Below are 19,999 nucleotides of genomic sequence, written 5' to 3'. Positions count from 1 at the left end.
CACCCGTGTGGTGAATTATGAATCCATAATTCTTCAATATCTCATGTTCTCTTACAAAATGTGACATGTGTTTACATGCAGTAGACCTATTTTAGCTCATCCTATTTGGAGGTGTCGGTCCGAGATGCTTGTCTCAAACTTCAAGCACTTGGCTCGGGACCCCCGGGGTGTGGATGGCTCTTCAGTGCCTTTTGTTTGAGTTCAGTTCCTGAGTCACACACTCACACCTAGAGCAATCAAATGCTAAAACAGGGGTTCAAAGTGGTCACTGTTGAAATGGATCAAAGGGTCTCTACCTATCTAGGGGGCCAGCTGTCTGGAGCTATGTGTATTGTGTAAAACTGTACTTAAACCATGAGATTTCTATGTCAGTCAGTCAGTCTGGGACGGCGTGAGGCCGCCGGAGGAGCCTATGCCATGCTTTGCTATGCTGTGTACTTCGAAATAAACCAACATCTCTGAGGAACATCTAATCTGCTGTCGTGCTGTCTCACAATTATCTCAATGCTCTCCCAGTGTTTTGGTTAAGTTTGTATGGTCTCGTGTCATAAGATACGACAGATGGTGCGCGATCCCGACCTTCATGGTGTTTACGCCAGTTAGGAGAAGAACCAGTTGGCTTTTTTATTCAGTCTAATCAGCGGGTTTTTGTGGAAGACGACGACGACGTGTTCCAGCGGATCGAGGAGGAGGATGTCGACGGACCACCGCGATGAGGAGTGTTTGCGCAGCGACGACGTGCGTCTCTTTCCAACTGGCCAGTGGACAGAGGAGCGGTCGGCGAGGAGCAGCAGCCTTCACGGGGGCCTTCGATCATCAACTCTACGCAGGGGACGGCGAGCAGGGGAGCGATGCAGTGCAGCACGGCACGGGGACGCCAGCGGAGGTCCACGACGGGGTGAGGCGACCACTCGACGCTTGGCGCGGCGGGTTCCGCTTTCGGGAGTTCATTTCGAAGTGGACAGGAGGACAGTGTCGAACAGCGGCCGTGTAATATGCAGTGTACTGATCACCCATTGCACGCACGACACGGGCCGAAGGAGGACACATCTCCGTGGCGGCGGTGGCTTGGCTTTCCATGGCCGACTGACGACGCAAGCTGAGGGCCTTCACGGGCCTACGGGGTCTGTGATGAAGATGTTGCTTTTCTCTTCGTTTTCCCATCTCTGTTGTTTCAGAGCTGGGAGGGGGGAGGTGATGATGAGATGATTATGAGAACTTTCAGCGAAAACAGCGGTGAACATTTTCTCAACTTGGTCCATGCAGCTGAGCGAACTTTGAGGTAACGGAATGCAGAATACAGAAGATTTTCCTTTGTTCATACGGAGGGGAGACGGACATTCCTTCTTTCTGATTTCAAAATTGTGCGTCATGTTTGTTTCAACATGAAAAAATAGGCCTCATGTTGGTATGTTTTGTCGTATAATTAGGTAAGTTGGTTCATAAGTAGCCTAATTGTGAATCAAATAGGTGTTTTCCTAGAGACGTGAAGAGAGTATTAATTAGTTAAATATTGCTTAAACTCTGGCCTGTTAATGTATTTGTTTATGGTCAGGATAGGTCTGGAGACTTATTTTGATTTTGGTCCTGTGAAACTCCAAAGAGAGAGTTTCATGTGATTTGGTGTGTATGTTCTATATACCTTAGTGGAGCAGAGTTTTATTTAAAGCATTATAAACGTATAGATATGTTATGGCACGTCCTAAATTTCCTGAAAGCGGCAATGTCTTGTTTAAACGTCAGCTAATTGTAACTTACTAATCATTTTCCATTATTCATTGTTTAAGATTACTTGTCAGGATAGTGATTAAATTGGCAGCCGAATACAGTGTTTGAAGAGGGTTTAATTTACTGATACGAAATTGTATTTGTACTTACTGTAAATGAAATCATTTATGTCGAGTCGTGTAATCTTGAATGTCTGTGTTTGAAAACCATTTGGGAAGTTCTGTACTGTAATGCTGTTATTCTGGTGTCTTGAATGTATTGTTAACCGGAGGATCAAGGGGGGTGGTAACTGGTAAGATAATTATGGTTTCATATTTCATAGTGACAGACTAGAGTTTGTCAAAGGGGGAATGTGGTGAATTATGAATCCATAATTCTTCAATATCTCATGTTCTCTTACAAAATGTGACATGTGTTTACATGCAGTAGACCTATTTTAGCTCATCCTATTTGGAGGTGTCGGTCCGAGATGCTTGTCTCAAACTTCAAGCACTTGGCTCGGGACCCCCGGGGTGTGGATGGCTCTTCAGTGCCTTTTGTTTGAGTTCAGTTCCTGAGTCACACACTCACACCTAGAGCAATCAAATGCTAAAACAGGGGTTCAAAGTGGTCACTGTTGAAATGGATCAAAGGGTCTCTACCTATCTAGGGGGCCAGCTGTCTGGAGCTATGTGTATTGTGTAAAACTATACTTAAACCATGAGATTTCTATGTCAGTCAGTCAGTCTGGGACGGCGTGAGGCCGCCGGAGGAGCCTATGCCATGCTTTGCTATGCTGTGTACTTCGAAATAAACCAACATCTCTGAGGAACATCTAATCTGCTGTCGTGCTGTCTCACAATTATCTCAATGCTCTCCCAGTGTTTTGGTTAAGTTTGTATGGTCTCGTGTCATAAGATACGACACCCGCTTCTGTACACCTGTAAACTAGAGATGTCCCGATACTGTATCGGTATCGGAAAAGTATCGGTATCGGCCCTTTTTGGTCAATTCGGGTCATATCGGTATCGGCAATTATGCCAGTCTAACCACCGATCCGACACAGGGGTAAGGGGTTGACACTATGGCATGGTAAATAAAATGTTGGGGCATGTGGAGTTTTCTTTCGAGTTGCCCAAACGGCAAGTGCACATTTGAGTGCATGAGGAGTCTGCTCTTAAAGCTGCTATAAGGAATATGTCAAAATTTGAACCCCCTTATGGCCACCCTAATTAATGACCTTTTCTTTCCAGACAGCCAGCAATGAGTAAAACGAGTAAAAATTTAGTCTCTGTGACACATCTAGGGGCCACAATCTGCATTCAAAGATGTTCCTAGAAGCTTTGTCATTGGTCGAAAAAAAAAAAAATGGTCGAAATGACGTGAAAAAAAAGGTTAAAAATTTGACATATTATTGCTTATAGCAGATTTAACAACACAAGATAAAATAATTATTTGATTTATTTATTATTATTATAAATATTATTCTAACACAGAAATTGTGGTATCGGGATCGGATCTGCAATGTGAAGAGTGAAATACACAGTCTTCTGCTTATAATAGAGCTATATCTACTGTATAGCATGTCATTCTGGTGCAGCCTCGTACTACGCAGTATTTGAGATCTTGTTGTCCTTATTGACCACACCTGTCAGAATTTACATGCATCCACACAAACTCCTCCACGTTTTTTCTACATCTCGGCAACATAAACAGTGTATTGGGACATCCCTATACTGTAAACCTGTGACAAATACATTGTGATTGTGTACATCTACATTCCGCCAGCGTACTAATTCATCTGTTGCAAATACATTCTGATCTACATTCCGCCCGTGTACCGTTCACTGTACTAATTCATCTGTTGCAAATGGAAGAACAGCTAACGCTGCTCTTTTTGGCCCCATTATCCTCAGAAACCCTACAATATTTTTTCTCTTTGGATCACAGAATATTTAGGGCATTCACTTACTGTGTGTGTTGTGTGTTGTGTGTGTGTGCGCGTGCGTGCGTGCGTGCGTGTGTGTGTGTGTGTGTGTGTGTGTGTGTGTGTGTGTGTGTGTGTGTGTGTGTGTGTGTGTGTGTGTGTGTGTGTGTGTGTGTGTGTGTGTGTGTGTGTGTGTGTGTGTGTGTGTGTGTGTGTTACTCAGGCTGTGATTGGTTGAGGCTGTAGGTCTCATAAAGACGATGTCATGATGGAAATTAATGCAATACATCACCAACTCTCTCTCACACACACACACACACACACACACACACAGACACATACACACACGCTCACGCACATACACACACACACAGTTAAACACATGTGCACATTCATTTAATCTTAGGCATTCACATACACGCATTCACAAGCTCTCTCTCTCACACACACACGCACACGCACACGCACGCACACACACACCTTTGTCTTCCTGTAAATAATAAGGAGAGGAGAGGGGAGGGGAGGGGAGGGGAGGGGAGGGGAGGGGAGGGGAGGGGAGGAGAGGAGAGGGGAGGGGAGGGGAGGGGAGTGGAGGGGAGGTATACTAGTGGACAGGGTACATAAAACCCTGCAAGGAACACGACAAAGAAGCATCTTTTACAAGAGCGCAATCTACTGTGGCCTAGAGAGGGATGTACTCACACCCGATTGGCTGTGTTGTCGCTATTCATTTTGTGTGACTTATGCAGCAGACACCTGGGATATTACAGTTTGATCACTGTTCTAAATTAAGAAGAACATCAAGCCTCGCCTTGCCCTCCGTCTCGGACCACAGCGTGGCAATAAAAGCGATGCACAATATTGCTCTCCATACATTCTGGGTGTCAAAGTTAAACAGAACTAACGCACAGTTAGTGGCTGCTGTAACCACCAGGGGTACTGGTGCATGGCTGCTGTAACCACCAGGGGTACTGGTGCATGGCTGCTGTAACCACCAGGGGTACTGGTGCATGGCTGCTGTAACCACCAGGGGTACTGGTGCATGGCTGCTGTAACCACCAGGGGTACTGGTGCATGGCTGCTGTAACCACCAGGGGTACTGGTGCATGGCTGCTGTAACCACCAGGGGTACTGGTGCATGGCTGCTGTAACCACCAGGGGTACTGGTGCATGGCCACAGAGTGGCTGCTGTAACCACCAGGGGTACTGGTGCATGGCGTAACATTGGAAAGGAGAGGACGATAGCCTATAATAATAATAACAATAATAATAATAATAAATATATATTCAAATTCCATTTAAAATATTATTATATGATGGCTTTTAACTTAGCGTACCTATGTTGGAAATTATTGTCGATGGGAGGGCCACAACCAGAGGCTATTTGCCTGATTGTCTGACTGAAGCTGGACTCCACCCAGTGAGTGCTCACTCAGCATGGCGGTGTTACGGTGAAATTGGTGACCTGCCGAAATATGTGGCCATCATGTGGACATGGAAGTCTTTAAATACGTGGCCTAACTTCCGCTATAGGTTGAACTTTTCTAATAAACAAACCACAATGATTTATACGCTTACGATTTCAGCTTATGGTCTGGAGTCAGCCTAAAAGGCCATATGGCTATATTTGGGGATCATTGGCAGGGAAATGTTTGGAAAACCCTGTGCTAAAGAGTGAGGAGTTAAAGGGACACTCCACCCTTTTTGCAAAACAAGATTTGTTAAAGGGACACTTCACCCTTTTTGCAAAATAGTACATGTTAATGACGTTTAGAAGATTTAGAACACTTTCCTGGGGGTCTTTATGTGTGTCATATGTGGTTTTAGATATTTTAGATTGTAGCAGTGAGCCCAGTGTCTGTGTAAGTGAGCCCACTGGGCTCACTTACTTCCTGGACTACAATTCCCATAATGCTTTGGAGCATTGCTCCTCCTTGTGGATAGGGAGGAGGGGGGGCTGTCTTACTGAGACAACATGTAGTCCAGGAAGGAAGTGATCCCAGTGTCCATGACATCAGAGACACTGGGGCTCACTGCTAGAATCTAAAATATCTAAAACCACATATTACACACATAAAGACCCCCAGGAAAGTGTTCTAAAACTTCTAAACGTCATTGACATATACTTTTTTGCAAAAAGGGTGAGTGTCCCTTTAATGACGTTTAGAAGAACACTTTCCTGGGGGTCTTTATGTGCATGTAATATGTAGTGGTTTGGAAGCTTTTTACACCGCTCCAGGTGGTTCGGTCAAGAACAACAAAGCACTTGGCGTTGAGGGTTTTTACTGAAGAACGAGTTGTACAGAAAGCATTTGTGTGTGGTTAACAAAGAGAGTGACGCACACGATGCTGTGGTCTGTACAGAATGACCAGAAAACTAAGTGTGCTGTGCTGATTACAGGGTGGATTCAGGTGCTCAGTAATTGAGAATACAGCAGGGATAGGCTAGGGTTAATTTGCCCTCTGCCAGCCAACAGTTCTTAACTGAGGTCAGCTTGACTTCAGCTCAGTACTTGAGTCAATGATTAATTGAGCTGGACTTTTTCACATTTAGAGATTTTAGCAGTGAGCCCAGTGTCTCTGATGTCATCGACACTGGGCTCACTTCCTTCCTGGACTATAATTCCCATAATGCTTTGGTGCACTGCTCCTCCTTGTGGATAGGGGGAGGACTGTCCAGTGTCCAAGACATCAGAGACACTGGGCTCACTGCTAAAATAAAAAATATCTAAAACCACATATTACACACATAAAGACCCCCAGAAATTCTAAATCTTCTAAAGGTCATTAACATATATTTCTTTGCAAAAATGATGAAGTTTCCCTTTAAGTTTTTTTTGCCACATTCCTGACGTCCAACTTTCCAGCACTCAATATTCACAGTACACTTAAATAACATTGCTGTTATTAGCCGGTATAGCTATAATAGCTCATTTGCTGTACTGACAAACACATTGTCCGGCCATATTTTGCTGATGGCCAACTACTGTCAACATTAGTTATGGAAGTAGCATAATGTCTGCTTGCTGGCTCAGCCAGTTTTTTGGAAGTAGAAGACCTGTCCATTGCCAGACAGACCAGTAGAAGAAAATCTGTGCAATTATGGTGGTTTAATGAAATAAAAGTTTCTGCGGTATAACAAGCTCATGCTGATATAGGGATGGGCAAAGATATTATTCAGACCCCCAGAGTAGTAATAGACATATTACACATCAAAAAGTTTTCATTAAACATTTCCATGCCTGAATATATGAATACAATTTGATTAGATGTTATAATCTTTGGCAAGCAGCGAGGCACTCATCCTTTACTTCCAGCTAGGAATAAAGACAGTTATCTTCCTTCCCCTCACAGGATTTAACAGCAGTCGTGACCCATGTTCCGCTGCTATTAAAGCAGGGATCTCTCTGAGGTTCCCCTTGAGCAGTTCTTCAACTCTCGGATCAAGATCCAAGAGAAACGGGTCACGGGCTATAATGTCCTGCGGGGCGTCACCCATGTGTCAAATGTCTCTATCCGTGTGATGCGGTTTACCTCTTGCAGAAATCGACAAGGAGAGCTGCGGCGACCCGGGGATCCCCCTCTACGGCGTCAAGGAGGGAGACAGCTTCTCCAACGGCGGGATCCTGAGGTTCGAGTGCCAATTTGGCTTCGAGTTAATCGGAGAGAGGACCATTTCCTGTCAGGACAATAACCAATGGTCTGCCAACATTCCAATTTGCATATGTAAGTAATCACAGAAATGACTCTGTGTCGCTAATTAATCGCGAATTGCACTATAATCAGCATATAGATCAAGTGAGATAAAGTACGTCAACGGATTTGCTCTCATGTCGGCATCACGGTAATGTATTCGTTTGTAACTTAAATGAACACTCAGCATTCTATAGTGCATTCCTCTTCTGTCAGCCAACAACAGCCATAAATGTGTACATTATAATTGATGAGGTCAGACCAATGCTTGGGCACCTGATTATCATGTATTAGGAGTGGCACACGTACACACACACACACACACACACACACACACACACACACACACACACACACACACACACACACACACACACACACACACACACACACACACACACACACACAGAGAGACGTCGTGTGCTATACACACGCATGCTGAAAACAGCTCGTGCCTACTCTATCATTTAGCACTTAGCCACTTCAAATAATTCCCTAGCAAAGAGCAATCCAACCCGAGGATTTTTCTTTTTTCTTCAAATTGCTGACTTACTGTACAATGGATTGAATGAAACACTCGGGTGATTCATGTTAGACGGTGTTAATGAGCAGGTTTCATATATCCTCTTCAACACAGTTGAAAAGACTGCTAATGGCATGTGTGCCTCTGGCTGGAAGACAAAAGACCACCTAATGTCAGAGAGCTGTATATTCCTTTTCATGATCTGGATTTCATTCAGGTCGGGTAACATTTTTGAGTGGTGCTAGTCACTCCTATAGACAGCTATGTGTGTCTTTTTCCCTGTAAACGTTGACAACGTTGACAAACAACATTTCTAATTCAGAATCTTCCTCAGAAAATAGCTCACAGCACACTGCTACAGTACATGACACACTGTGAGCTTATAGATCTGCTACAGTACATGACACACTGTGAGCTTATAGATCTGCTACAGTACATGACACTGTGAGCTTATAGATCTTCTATTTTGGCAGAATGTTATGACACGCAGTCAGAGTAGGGGGATGCCAGGACCCAAGTGGATTCCAGCGTGAAATCAGAGAGGATTATTTAAACGTCGTGGGTGATTTCTGTGGGGAATAGGGCCCGAGAGAAGGAGCAACATTGTATCTAATAATAATAATAATGGATAGTGTCTGCGCCGCTTTGATGGTGACATTCTACCCTGTCACCATGGATACCATACAGGGAGTTTATTAGGGCCTACAGGGGTTTCTCACTCACTGTGCTGTGATGTGTGATGATGTCCGACCATGGGGATGAATATTTAACACAAAATACTATCTCTGTCGCTCACTCGCATCCCTCTTCCCATCTCCTCTTTCTCTCTCTCTCCCCCCCTCTCTCTCTCTCTCTCTCTCTCTCTCTCTCTCTCTCTCCCCCTCTCTCTCTCTCTCCCCCTCTCTCTCTCTCTCTGGTGTCTTTACTACTTTATTCTACCCCCCACCTTCTCTACTATCTATCTATCTATCTATCTATCTATCTATCTATCTATCTATCTATCTATCTATCTATCTATCTATCTATCTATCTATCTATCTATCTATCTATCTATCTATCTATCTATCTATCTATCCCTCTGTGGACCTGCACAGTCCCCTGCCTGTCCAACTTCACGGCCCCCGTCGGTACCGTGCTCTCGCCGGACTACCCCGAGGGCTACGGGAACAACATGAACTGCGTGTGGCTCGTCCAGTCGGAGCCCGGCTCCAGGATCCACCTGGCGTTCAACGACTTTGACCTGGAGGCGCCGTACGACTCCCTGACGGTGAAGGACGGCGAGACCAACGACGCGCCCATCCTCGGGCGCTTCTCCGGAGCGGAGAGTCCCTCGCACCTGACGTCCAACACCCACACGCTGAGGCTGGAGTTCCAGGCCGACCACTCCATGTCGGGGAGAGGATTCAACATCACCTACAGTAGTATGTTCTCTGTCTGTCCTTCTGTCTGTCCTTCTGTCTGTCCTTCTGTCTGTCTGTCTGTCTGTCTGTCTGTCTGTCTGTCTGTCTGTCTGTCTGTCCCATTTCCCATGAGTTAGACAGACTCATAATGTGTATAGCTTAACTTTCATCCCAGTCATTCTAGATCTGCTGTGCAGCTATTTTATTTTTATTTGTTCTGTTTGTCAGGATATTTCATTGCATTCACCTGGTGTCCCAGCTGTAAACGGGCCCCTCATTACGGCTAGAATGAGAACTAGCAGCACTGTGACTGCTGCAGTCTATATACAGGTCTATATGTCAGAGCCACTGTGAGATGCAATCTATCGGCAGATCACAAAGCGTGTGACACAAGATGACAGGAAAGTCACGGGGACGTTTTTACAACGCAGAGAGATGTGGGCTCATAACATCACATCTTTATGATCCAAGCTCATTTGTGCTTTCTGCACCAGCATCTTTCTTTAGTACGTCCACATAGGTAGTTGTGGGACGTCCTCTCGATCGATGCCCGTGTGTTGGTTCCCACAGTACAAGCTTTTTGGCCGGGAGTTCTTGGTGTTGGTGGCAGTGGCCAGCTAGTCTCATCCTCCTTACTGCTATCTGCCCCCCATGTACAGACGCTTGTTGGTGATGTGCTCGTCCTGGTTGATGTACCACACGTAACATTCTGGTGTAGCACCGGTCCAGGGATTTCTGTAGGGCTTGTGTTAGTGTCCAGCATTCACAGCCATAGAAGAGAACAGACTCCACGGTCGCAAATAAACTGATCTTGATGTGTCGGGGGTGGTTGGATTTCATACCATTAAGAGCTGTCACTCAGCATACATCTCCGTCTTACAGTATGTCTGCTTATCTAACTGTTCCATTGCTAAAAAAAAACCTGACAATCCTATCTATCTATAAATGCACCATGTCTCTGTGTGTACGTATTGTACGAATTCGACACACGCGTTCAACAACAAACTTTGATTAATTCATTTATTTAGTATGTTGCGACAGAATTCATAATATTTTAAAGAAAGCTGCTTAAAGTTTTTTGTTTATTTTTTGTAGTTTGGTTTTTTTCATAATTGCACTGCGCAGCAGCCACATTTTGGTTGGTTAGCAGAAGCATTATTTTACTAAAAGGAATCGATATGAATCGAATCATAGCCACAACCCTAATGTTTTACCAGAGCCCTGTTAGTCAGCATTACCTGTTTCCACCTCTCACGACGAGGACGTAGGGTTGGATTTTGAGAGGCAATCTTTTGTTGTTTTTTTTGGCGCCTCGTGGGTCACCAAGTAAGAGCACAAACAGAAAGATTCCAATCCTTCCTTAATTATTACCGCAGCTGACACCAGTTTGAATCTGCATTACTGGTATATGGTATATGCACTCTTACTCTGTGAGACACCACGCTCACCTCTTTTTTTAAATCTTTTTATTTTAATTGTTTTTTTTTGCCAATATATTACCAAGTTACTGTATCAAAAAATAAAATAATAAAAATAGCATTGCGACTTGTCATAGGCTTGCATAATCTATTTAAAAAAAAAAGAAGATCTACAAGTGCACCACACTGCATTGCTGTGCTGTGTCGTTAGATTGTGATGCTATGCTGTGTCATGACTCGTGAGTCAGTAAGTGGGCATTTTGCACCATTTGGAAGCAGATGCACATACACAATGCCAGGAGGTGGTTGGGCTTGACGTTCCAAGGTAGCTTGTACACAACCCTCTGTTTTAATATTTGTACAAGCTATGTAGCCAGGAGAGAAATCCTAAGATTATGGAATAATTTACTGCCCTCCTCTCAGACGCAGGACAAGATGGAGGGTGGATTCCTTCTGGATGTTGTAGTCAGAAAGGGTGCGTCCATCTTCCAGTTGCTTGCCTGCAAATATCAGCCTCTGTTGGTCAGGCGGAATGCCTTCCTTGTCTTGGATCTTGGCCTTAACATTCTCAATGTTGTCACTTGGCTCCACTTCCAGTGTGATGGTTTTGCCAGTGAGGGTCTTCACGAAAATCTGCATGTTTGCAGAATGTGAGTTGCAATCTGTATACTGTTATCTTAGTTTCTTAGTATTCTGTTCTCTGCAAACAACACTCTGCAAACTGCACTGAATGCTTGAACATAACCTCTCTTATATTGACAGTGATGTCACAGTTCTGTCATAGTTCTGACCTTGCACTTGTACGCAAGCCCCAGTTTGGAGTGCACCAACACATTACAATACAGTACAGACCCTTCAACATGTGATATTGTAGGTGAAACATATTCATGCATATAAGGTTGCATTAATAGATACTTTACTCCTGTGGTTTGATCTATCTGAATTGGGGCGGCAGTGGCTCAGGGGTAGCACGGCGGAAGGTTCCCAGTGGCTCAGGGGTAGCGCGGCGGAAGGTTCCCAGTGGCTCAGGGGTAGCGCGGCGGAAGGTTCCCAGTGGCTCAGGGGTAGCACGGCGGAAGGTTCCCAGTGGCTCAGGGGTAGCACGGCGGAAGGTTCCCAGTGGCTCAGGGGTAGCGCGGCGGAAGGTTCCCAGTGGCTCAGGGGTATAGCGCGGCGGAAGGTTCCCAGTTGGATCCCAAGCTCCCCATGCAGAGTCCAAGTGTCCTTAAAGCAAGACGCTGAACCCCTAATTGCTCCCCATGAACAGGTTGGTGCGTTGCATAGTTTCCTCCGCAATCGGTGAATGAGTGTGTGCGTCAGGGGCGCCTAACTTTGTCAATGGTACCTGGAGCACTTCAGGGTTCTTCTAGGGTCACTAGTGTCTCCAACATCTGGCTTTTCGGAATTAGTCTATGGACTTTTAATGTTAGGATTAATGTTTGTCAAACAAACATTACCAGGCGCCTTTGGGACATTGTAGCCTAATTGTTGTTTCCAAATTGATGAGGCCTCGTTATAGACTGTGTGGACAGTGTTAGAATCATAGATATATACGAAAGCTAGATGGCTCACCCACGCTCTGGCCAATGGAGAGCGACATTGCTACGTGGCGGCCATCTTACCGATGGCCGCCACATACATGCCACATTGCGTCTATGGGGCATGTACTTTTTAATTAACCATAACTTTATTTTCAAACGGTTTGGTTTGTTATAAATGTCAGAGACATTTATAACATATGCTTTTATACAACGTTCATATAAATAACAAAATTAAGCAGATAAGCGTCCCGAATCATAGCCACGTTGACAATGTTTGTAATAAACCGTTGTAAATCCGTCAAGATTTGAGGGAGTTATGACTATTTTTGTTTGAGCTGCCATTGAACATACTGTACTACATGTAGCCCCTCAGCAAGATGGCCACCGGGTGAACTACGCCAGAGACTCTGCCTTGAGCCATCTAGCCTTTATATATGTCTATGGTTAGAATATCCAACAGAGCCATCCGTCCAAACAAAACAAAAAAGGCAGACAAAGTGCCGGGGATCCCTGGGATTATTCCACCAAAACTACAGCAAAGAACAACACCTCAAATGCCTCAGATGCCTGGCGCCTCCTTCTCCAGACGGGAACATAATGGAAATAAAGGAGGAGCATCACTGTCACCCCATCAAAGGAAACAACAGGAGGCACCTTGGAGGAACCAAAGAATGGAGGAAGCGAGTGGTAGCGTGGCGAGTCTGCTTCAACGGCCTCCCGGAGGCCGCTTTATAGATCTGCCACAGGTGCAAAACAGGCATGTGATTAATTAGGGACACCTGGAGAGTCAAACAGACCACCAGAAGTGAGAAGAAACTCTCCAAATAACACTGCGAGACAAGCAAAAGAAGCACAATTACAGTGTTTACACCCAAGTCAAGCGACTTCTAAGTGCAGTGCAATGCCAATACTGCAAATTCTGTACGTTGTTTACATCTCCTTCTATGGGATTTATGTGAATACGTGGCCTGTGTGAATGTCAATCATATTTGATACATTACACACATTGGCAGTGTGTTTACTGCCAGTCAAGATGACAGCAGGACAAGTTGCTACGTCAATTTTCATTAGACAAAAACGCTTTTGTCGCATTTCATCATTTTTCCTGGCGTCTGGTCCTAAAAAAATAAAAATAAACATTTGCGATGCTGACAATTTTTTAATACAAATCTGATTGCCATGCAGCTTTAATGGCAAGCGGTGGCTACACTAGTCGGCACTACTTCTTACAAGACACTATGCGCACGGCTGCACGCAACAAGTGCTGTCTTCTTTAATCTGTCTGCAAGCCGCGAAGACAACTGTCGATTGTGGCTCGGAGGTTAATGTACTGTCACTGTCTACTGTTGCTGGCGTCTGCTGTTGCCTTTGAATTAATGAACAAAGTGACATTAAAGTGCTTCAAAACATAATGGATTTCTCTATAGTCCAGTGGACATCCACACACGGACCTAGCCGCGCACGCACGCACGCACGCACGCACGCACGCACGCACGCACGCACGCACGCACGCACGCGCACACACACACACACACACACACACACACACATGCATTTAGTTTCTAATTCAGTGTTAATGTTAGGTAAAGGACACACCAGTAAATGTCAGACAAATCCATCACTTTTTCCCGTAGGGGTGGGGGAGAGGGAGGGTGGGTGGCATTGGTGGATTGGTCAATCCCGCTGAGCAATAGTCGGCTATTGAATGTCCGTCTAAAACCAACGTATAACCGTGCGTGCGTGCGTCCGTCCTTGTCTGTCTGTCTGTTTACAGCAACCTTTTGGCCATAATAATATCATTAATCTTTCTTCATTCACCAACAATGTATAAATCGTCCTCAGGATGGCGTGGGGGCCAACTTGGGAGTTCCCTTCATGGGCGGAGAATGGAGACGGCTTCAAAGACATTTTAAGATGTCGTCCAGAGAACTTAACATTTGGCATTTCATTAATTATAATAATCTTTTTGACGCAGTACTACTGGACCCCTTCTAAATGACACAAGGCTACGATAAGAGATTGCCCCGAGGAGGACTTGTGCGTTTTGGGTGACCCTTCTCTCCTCAGAGATCTAATGGCCTCTGACACAGCGTGGGGTCAAACAGCCCTCATGTTGGCGTACAGACTCCTGGACTACATGTTTTCTCAGTAAGACAGCCCCCCCCCCTATCCACAAGGAGGAGCAGTGCACCAAAGCATTATGGGAATTGTAGTCGAGGAAGGAAGTGAGCCCAGTGTCATGACATCAGAGACACTGGGCTCACTGCTAAAATCTAAAATATCTAAAACCATATTCCACACATAAAGGCCCGCAGAAAAGTGTTCTAAATCTTCTAAACGTCACACACAGTCTTGTTCAGACTAGTCAAAGACTACTTCAAACTGCCAGGTTGCAACAGACTAGCATTTTAAATCAGCACAAACCAGTCGGCCATTATTTTTACCCATACAAATTAGCCTGCAGCGCTGGTTTGTAATGCTGCCAGTTCTGCTTATTACAAGCGACTTTGGGCTAGTTTTCCTGTAACATATGTCGTATATTAGAGAACAGAGACACCACTAAACTAGAGAGAAGAATGGAGTTCTCTAAAACAAACTTGTAGACTGTAGAAAACCTTGTCATCAAAGCATCAGATGAAGAACGCAGGCAGAGAGATGAACTGAAGATCCCATCAGAGTTGTATTTATTAGAACTTTATCACATGCATCCTTTTTCCTTCCTTTCCTACACTTCCTCCCGAGCGACACACAGCGGGGTTATTAAACCACACATACATATCTTAATATTCATAGTTGCGTGTTGCTTTAGTTTTTGGCTTATTTCTGAAGTGTAGTTGCTTATTTGGGCTTGCTTTCACGATTCTTTTTGAAAATAACTGATATAATAGGGATCAAGTGGTGAAACTGGTTGCTTCTTTTGGGCTTGTATTCATAGACCTGGTCGCTTGTTTCACTCACAGCATCTGGCAACACAGTGTTTCTGCATCCGCATGTTTCGTTTACTAGTGGACAAGAACGTCCAAGTGACGGGTTGAAACGAGTGTTTAAATCGCTTATTTAGTAAGCCAGTTCCAAGGAAGTTGTGGCTGCAGAGGCAACATTACTCTCCTTCCTGGTCAGATGTTGAATTGGATTTTCAAAGGTGGAAAATCCAATTGTTGTGGCCAACCTTTACTTTTTGGATACAATGTGCGGAAAAGGGTATAAGAATTGTGTATAGTGCCGGGAAATATGAAACGCGGTGGAATGGTAAGCCGGTGGGACCTCATCTCTTAGCTACAGTATGAGCGGACGGAGAGGTTCCATATGGGGCTGAGACTCATCAAGTGCCAGTGGAGGACCCCAACTGCTCCCTCTGTGAAGGTCGGCTTTATTCAGTTTGGCCCGGACTGTCCTTCACACTTCTTAGCAGAGCGTTAATCTGCTGAAATGGGAGAGGTGGAAAGCCTGCACCCGAGGTCCTCCTGACTGAGGTCTATGCCCAGCTCTCAGGAACCATGCAGCTCTTATTAGCAGCTTATGATTAGTTTTATCTAGTACATGTTGTTCCATCTCCCCCTCCTCTGTCTGTCTGTCTGTCTGTCTGTCTGTCTGTCTGTCTGTCTGTCTGTCTGTCTGTCTGTCTGTCTGTCTGTCTGTCTGTCTGTCTGTCTGTCTGCACAGACAGTCTGGCGTTAGATTTCCCATGAGTTGGACAGACTCATAATGTGTATAGCTTAACTTTCATCCCAGTCATTCTAGATCTGCTGTGCAGCTATTTTATTTTATTTGTTCTGTTCGTCAGAATATTTCATTGCATTCACCTGGTGTCCCAGCTGTAAACGGGCCCCTCATTACGGCTAGAATGAGAACTAGCAGCACTGTGACTGCTGCAGTCTACATACAGGTCTAGATGTCAGAGCCACTGTAAGATGCAATCTATCGGCAGATCACAAAGCGTGTGACACAAGATGACAGGAAAGTCACGGGGGACGTTTTTACAACGCAGAGAGATGTGGGCTCATAACATCACATCTTTATGATCCAATCTCAGGAAATTGCTTGGAAATTACACGTGTAACCGTACACCCTGATACAATATTTACCCTGATACAATATTTGCATGGGATCACAGTACGGCATATAGTGAAGAGTTCAGAGTCGAATCGAATCACATCATTTGCCATCGCCATCTCTATGAGTGCCCAGTCATTTCCTCTGAGATATTTATTGATAACAAACTCTCTCTCTCTCTCTCTCTCTCGCTCTCTCTCTCTCTGAATCAGAAAATGTGAATCCCTCTCTCTCTTAATTTTTATTATGCAGCATTTGGCCATAACGAGTGTCCAGACCCTGGCATTCCCATCAATGCCCGGCGCTTCGGGGACAGCTTCCAACTCGGCAGCTCCATATCTGTGGTCTGTGAGGACGGCTTCATAAAAACCCAAGGGTCCGAGACCATCACCTGTCAGCTAGACAAAGGAAAGGTCATGTGGAGCGGACCTATCCCTTTATGTGAAGGTAAAACGTTTGATTAATTTCCGTTTTAGAAATTGTAACACGCAATGCACGTTGCCTGAGATACTATGGTATAGCACAGGGGTTCTCAACGTTTTTGGCCGGGGACCCCCGAAAATGCTTTGGCAACGTCTCGGGACCCCAGCCCCGCCCCCTCCCGACCCCCAATATAAATTGACTGCTACAATAACCTTAAACCATTTTGGGCGGGAACCCCTTTTGGTGTTTTAAGCATTGTTATAATTTAGCTATTTAAAAATAGCAGATCTACAAGCTCATAGCGCGCCACCGAGTGGCGCGCTACGAGCTTGTAGATCTGCTATTTTTTTTAAATCGTAATTTTTAAAAAAAAAATAAATATTTGTATTTATTTATTTTTTGAAAATAATTTGGGGACCCCCTAAAATAATTTGGCGACCCCCCGAGGGGTCGCGACCCACGGGTTGAGAACCCCTGGTATAGCACACACAGTACAGTACGTCAGTGATTAACACTGCCACAGCGAGAAGGTCCTGGGTTCAATCCCTGGCCCTTTTTGCATGGGTTTATTCTGCATGCTGTGGTTTCCTCCCACAGCCAAGAGCTGTGCAAGTGTGATGGGTTGAAGATTCCAAATAATTTACCATTGTTTCTAATTGTCTTGGCCCTGTGATCAGCTCCCGGATGCAGAATTTCAACAGAAGGTCTTAGAACAGAACAGAAAAACAGAAGAAAAAAAGAATATAACTCTATATGCCATCTCTCTCTCTCTCTCTCTCTAGCCCCATGTGGAGGCCACTATTCAGCCCCCACTGGAGTGATTCTGTCCCCTGGTTGGCCTGGTTACTACAAAGACTCTCTGAGCTGTGAATGGGTGATTGAGGCAGAGCCCGGACGGTCCATCAAGGTTACCTTTGACAGGTGTGTGGTTTGAGCGTGGTTGCAATGGTCTGTGGTTGGAGTGACAGTTAGGATTTGGTTTATGGTTATTAAAATGACTCTGAGAGCTGTGAATGGGCAATGAGAGCAGTTAGACGAATCCAGAGCAGCGCTTCCCATGAATGATCCTGGGTGCTCAATTTGACACGACTGACAGTGTACGACTGAAAGTGCATGCAATTGCATCCACTTTCTACATGAGCGGTGACTAACTAGGCAATGACGTCAGAACCTGATGATGGATACTTCATTCAATAGGCCATTATGAATTCACAAAATGTATAATTTGCCATGAGAGCCCGGACATTCTTTAAACAAAAAACACTTTCCTGTCATATTCTGTCTCTGACTGTCTGTCTGCTGGTCTGTCTGTCTCTCTCACTCACTCTGTCTATCTCTGTCCACACACACACACACACACACACACACACACACACACACACACACACACACACACACACACACACACACACACACACACACTTTCAGCTCCCTCTCTCTTGGGCGTATGCTGTTTAGCGGCAGTACGCCATTACAACTATCCAAACTGACGGCAATAATTGTTTTTGGGATTATTGCGATTATGAAAAGGCATTGGGGCTTTGGGGATTATAATGGAGGATTCTGAAAGTTTGAATTACTACAAATTATCTTTTACTTTGGAATGAATAGATTACGGTAGGATGTAGGATGCTTTTTTATTGTGCACATAATTTGGCACATATTATGTCCTGTAGAGTCCTGACATGAACTTGACCATGGCCAATTGACTATGGCCCTGATACGTACTTAGTAGCACCAACCCTGGTTATTATAATAGGCTAGACGATTTCCCTGCGATTAATTCATTGATGTAGGCCAACCGGCTGAGCCGTGGTGTAATTACTCAGTGACTCAGTCAGTCAGAGACTTTTGCGTTTAGGGCTGGCCCCGCTGCTGCAGTCCAGCCAAAAAGCACTTCAAAGCAGACAGAAGACATTGGATCACTGACACTGATTCAGCATTTAATGTTTAAAGCTCCAAAGTTTCTTGGAGCCTCAAACTGGTGCCAGATAAAAATTCAAAGTACATTTCATGCAGGCTCAAAAACGGAGTAAGCCTGATATTGCCTATTTGATGATTCTGTGGCATTGTAGCTATATATATATATATGTACTTTACTCTCTTTCTGTGTTATGTGCACGTCTAAATCACCTCCCGACTTCAATTAAAGGTTCCAGACAGAGTTGGGTTATGACTTCCTGGAGATCCACGATGGGCCCAACCTCCTGTCTCCTCTGATTGGCTCCTTCAATGGATCCCAGGTGCCTCAGTTCCTGTTCAGCAGTAGCAACACGCTGTATCTGCTTTTCACCACTGACAACAGTCGCTCGAATGCTGGCTTCAAGTTAGTATATGAAAGTAAGTCAAAAACATAACCTTATACCGTATATCCTAGTGCAGGGGTTCTCAACGTTTTTGGCCGGGGACCCCCGGAAATGCTTTGGCAATGTCTCGGGACCCCCGCCCCGCCCCGCCCCCTCCCGACCCCCAATATAAATTGACTGCTACAATAACCTTAAACCATTTTGGGCGGGAACCCCTTTTGGTGTTTTAAGCATTGTTATAATTTATAATTGAAAAATAGCAGATCTACAAGCTCATAGCGCGCCACCGAGTGGCGCGCTACGAGCTTGTAGGTCTGCTATTTTTGAAAAAAAGTGAAAATAAAATTTAAAAATAAATCTTTTTTTTTTTTTTTTTTTTTTTGAAAATAATTTGGGGACCCCCTAAAATAATTTGGCGACCGCCCGAGGGGTCGCGACCCACGGGTTGAGAACCCCTGGCCTAGTGCAGGGGTCTGCAACCTTTTTCACATGAAGTGCCATGTTTTCATTTTCGTGATAGTCAGTGTGCCATAATATAATTATGACACCACATCAACATTAAATATTCCCAATTGATTTAGATTGTCCATATTAGGATATACATAACAAGCTTAGAAATATTTTTGTAATGATCATTAAACTCTTTGAATGAATGTACAATTATGTGCAGGATGTAAATGATCATGTAATTTGTAGATTTGTTAAATTTAACTGACACTTTTTTGGAATATTTAATTTTAAAAGAAAAACCTTCTCTTTCTCACACTAATGCCAGTGTGCCAGTGATCACCCTCCCCTTTGCCAATGTTGGCACCCGTGCCTAAGGTTGCCTACGCCTGGCCAATTAAAACCATCAACGGTCCTTGTACTGTCTATACACCAATTATCTTTGCCAAAAACTGCCTCCTATTGCCCAGCGTTTGTGAACACAAACACGATGATTTGATTGGCTGATCACCCCATAGCGATGATTTGATTGGCTGAGCAAAGTACACATTGAGGATAAAA

General features: G+C 44.6%; 1 protein-coding gene across 1 annotated transcript in view; it reads left to right on the top strand.

Annotated features, from left to right (window-relative positions):
• LOC306938742 (CUB and sushi domain-containing protein 3-like) overlaps positions 1 to 19,999 on the top strand; it is a 575,885-nt gene that overhangs the window by 402,390 nt on the left and 153,496 nt on the right. The window contains exons 9-13 of the mRNA XM_079523009.1: positions 7,178 to 7,360; positions 8,945 to 9,271; positions 16,515 to 16,709; positions 17,468 to 17,606; positions 18,838 to 19,025. Of these exons, the coding sequence (XP_079379135.1) occupies positions 7,178 to 7,360; positions 8,945 to 9,271; positions 16,515 to 16,709; positions 17,468 to 17,606; positions 18,838 to 19,025 (1,032 nt within the window). The remainder of the gene's footprint in view (positions 1 to 7,177; positions 7,361 to 8,944; positions 9,272 to 16,514; positions 16,710 to 17,467; positions 17,607 to 18,837; positions 19,026 to 19,999) is intronic.

The sequence above is a fragment of the Electrona antarctica genome, assembly GCF_951216825.1.
Source record: "Electrona antarctica genome assembly, chromosome: 15".
NCBI classification, from domain to species: domain Eukaryota; kingdom Metazoa; phylum Chordata; class Actinopteri; order Myctophiformes; family Myctophidae; genus Electrona; species Electrona antarctica.
This window is presented reverse-complemented; position numbering and strand designations above follow the sequence as displayed.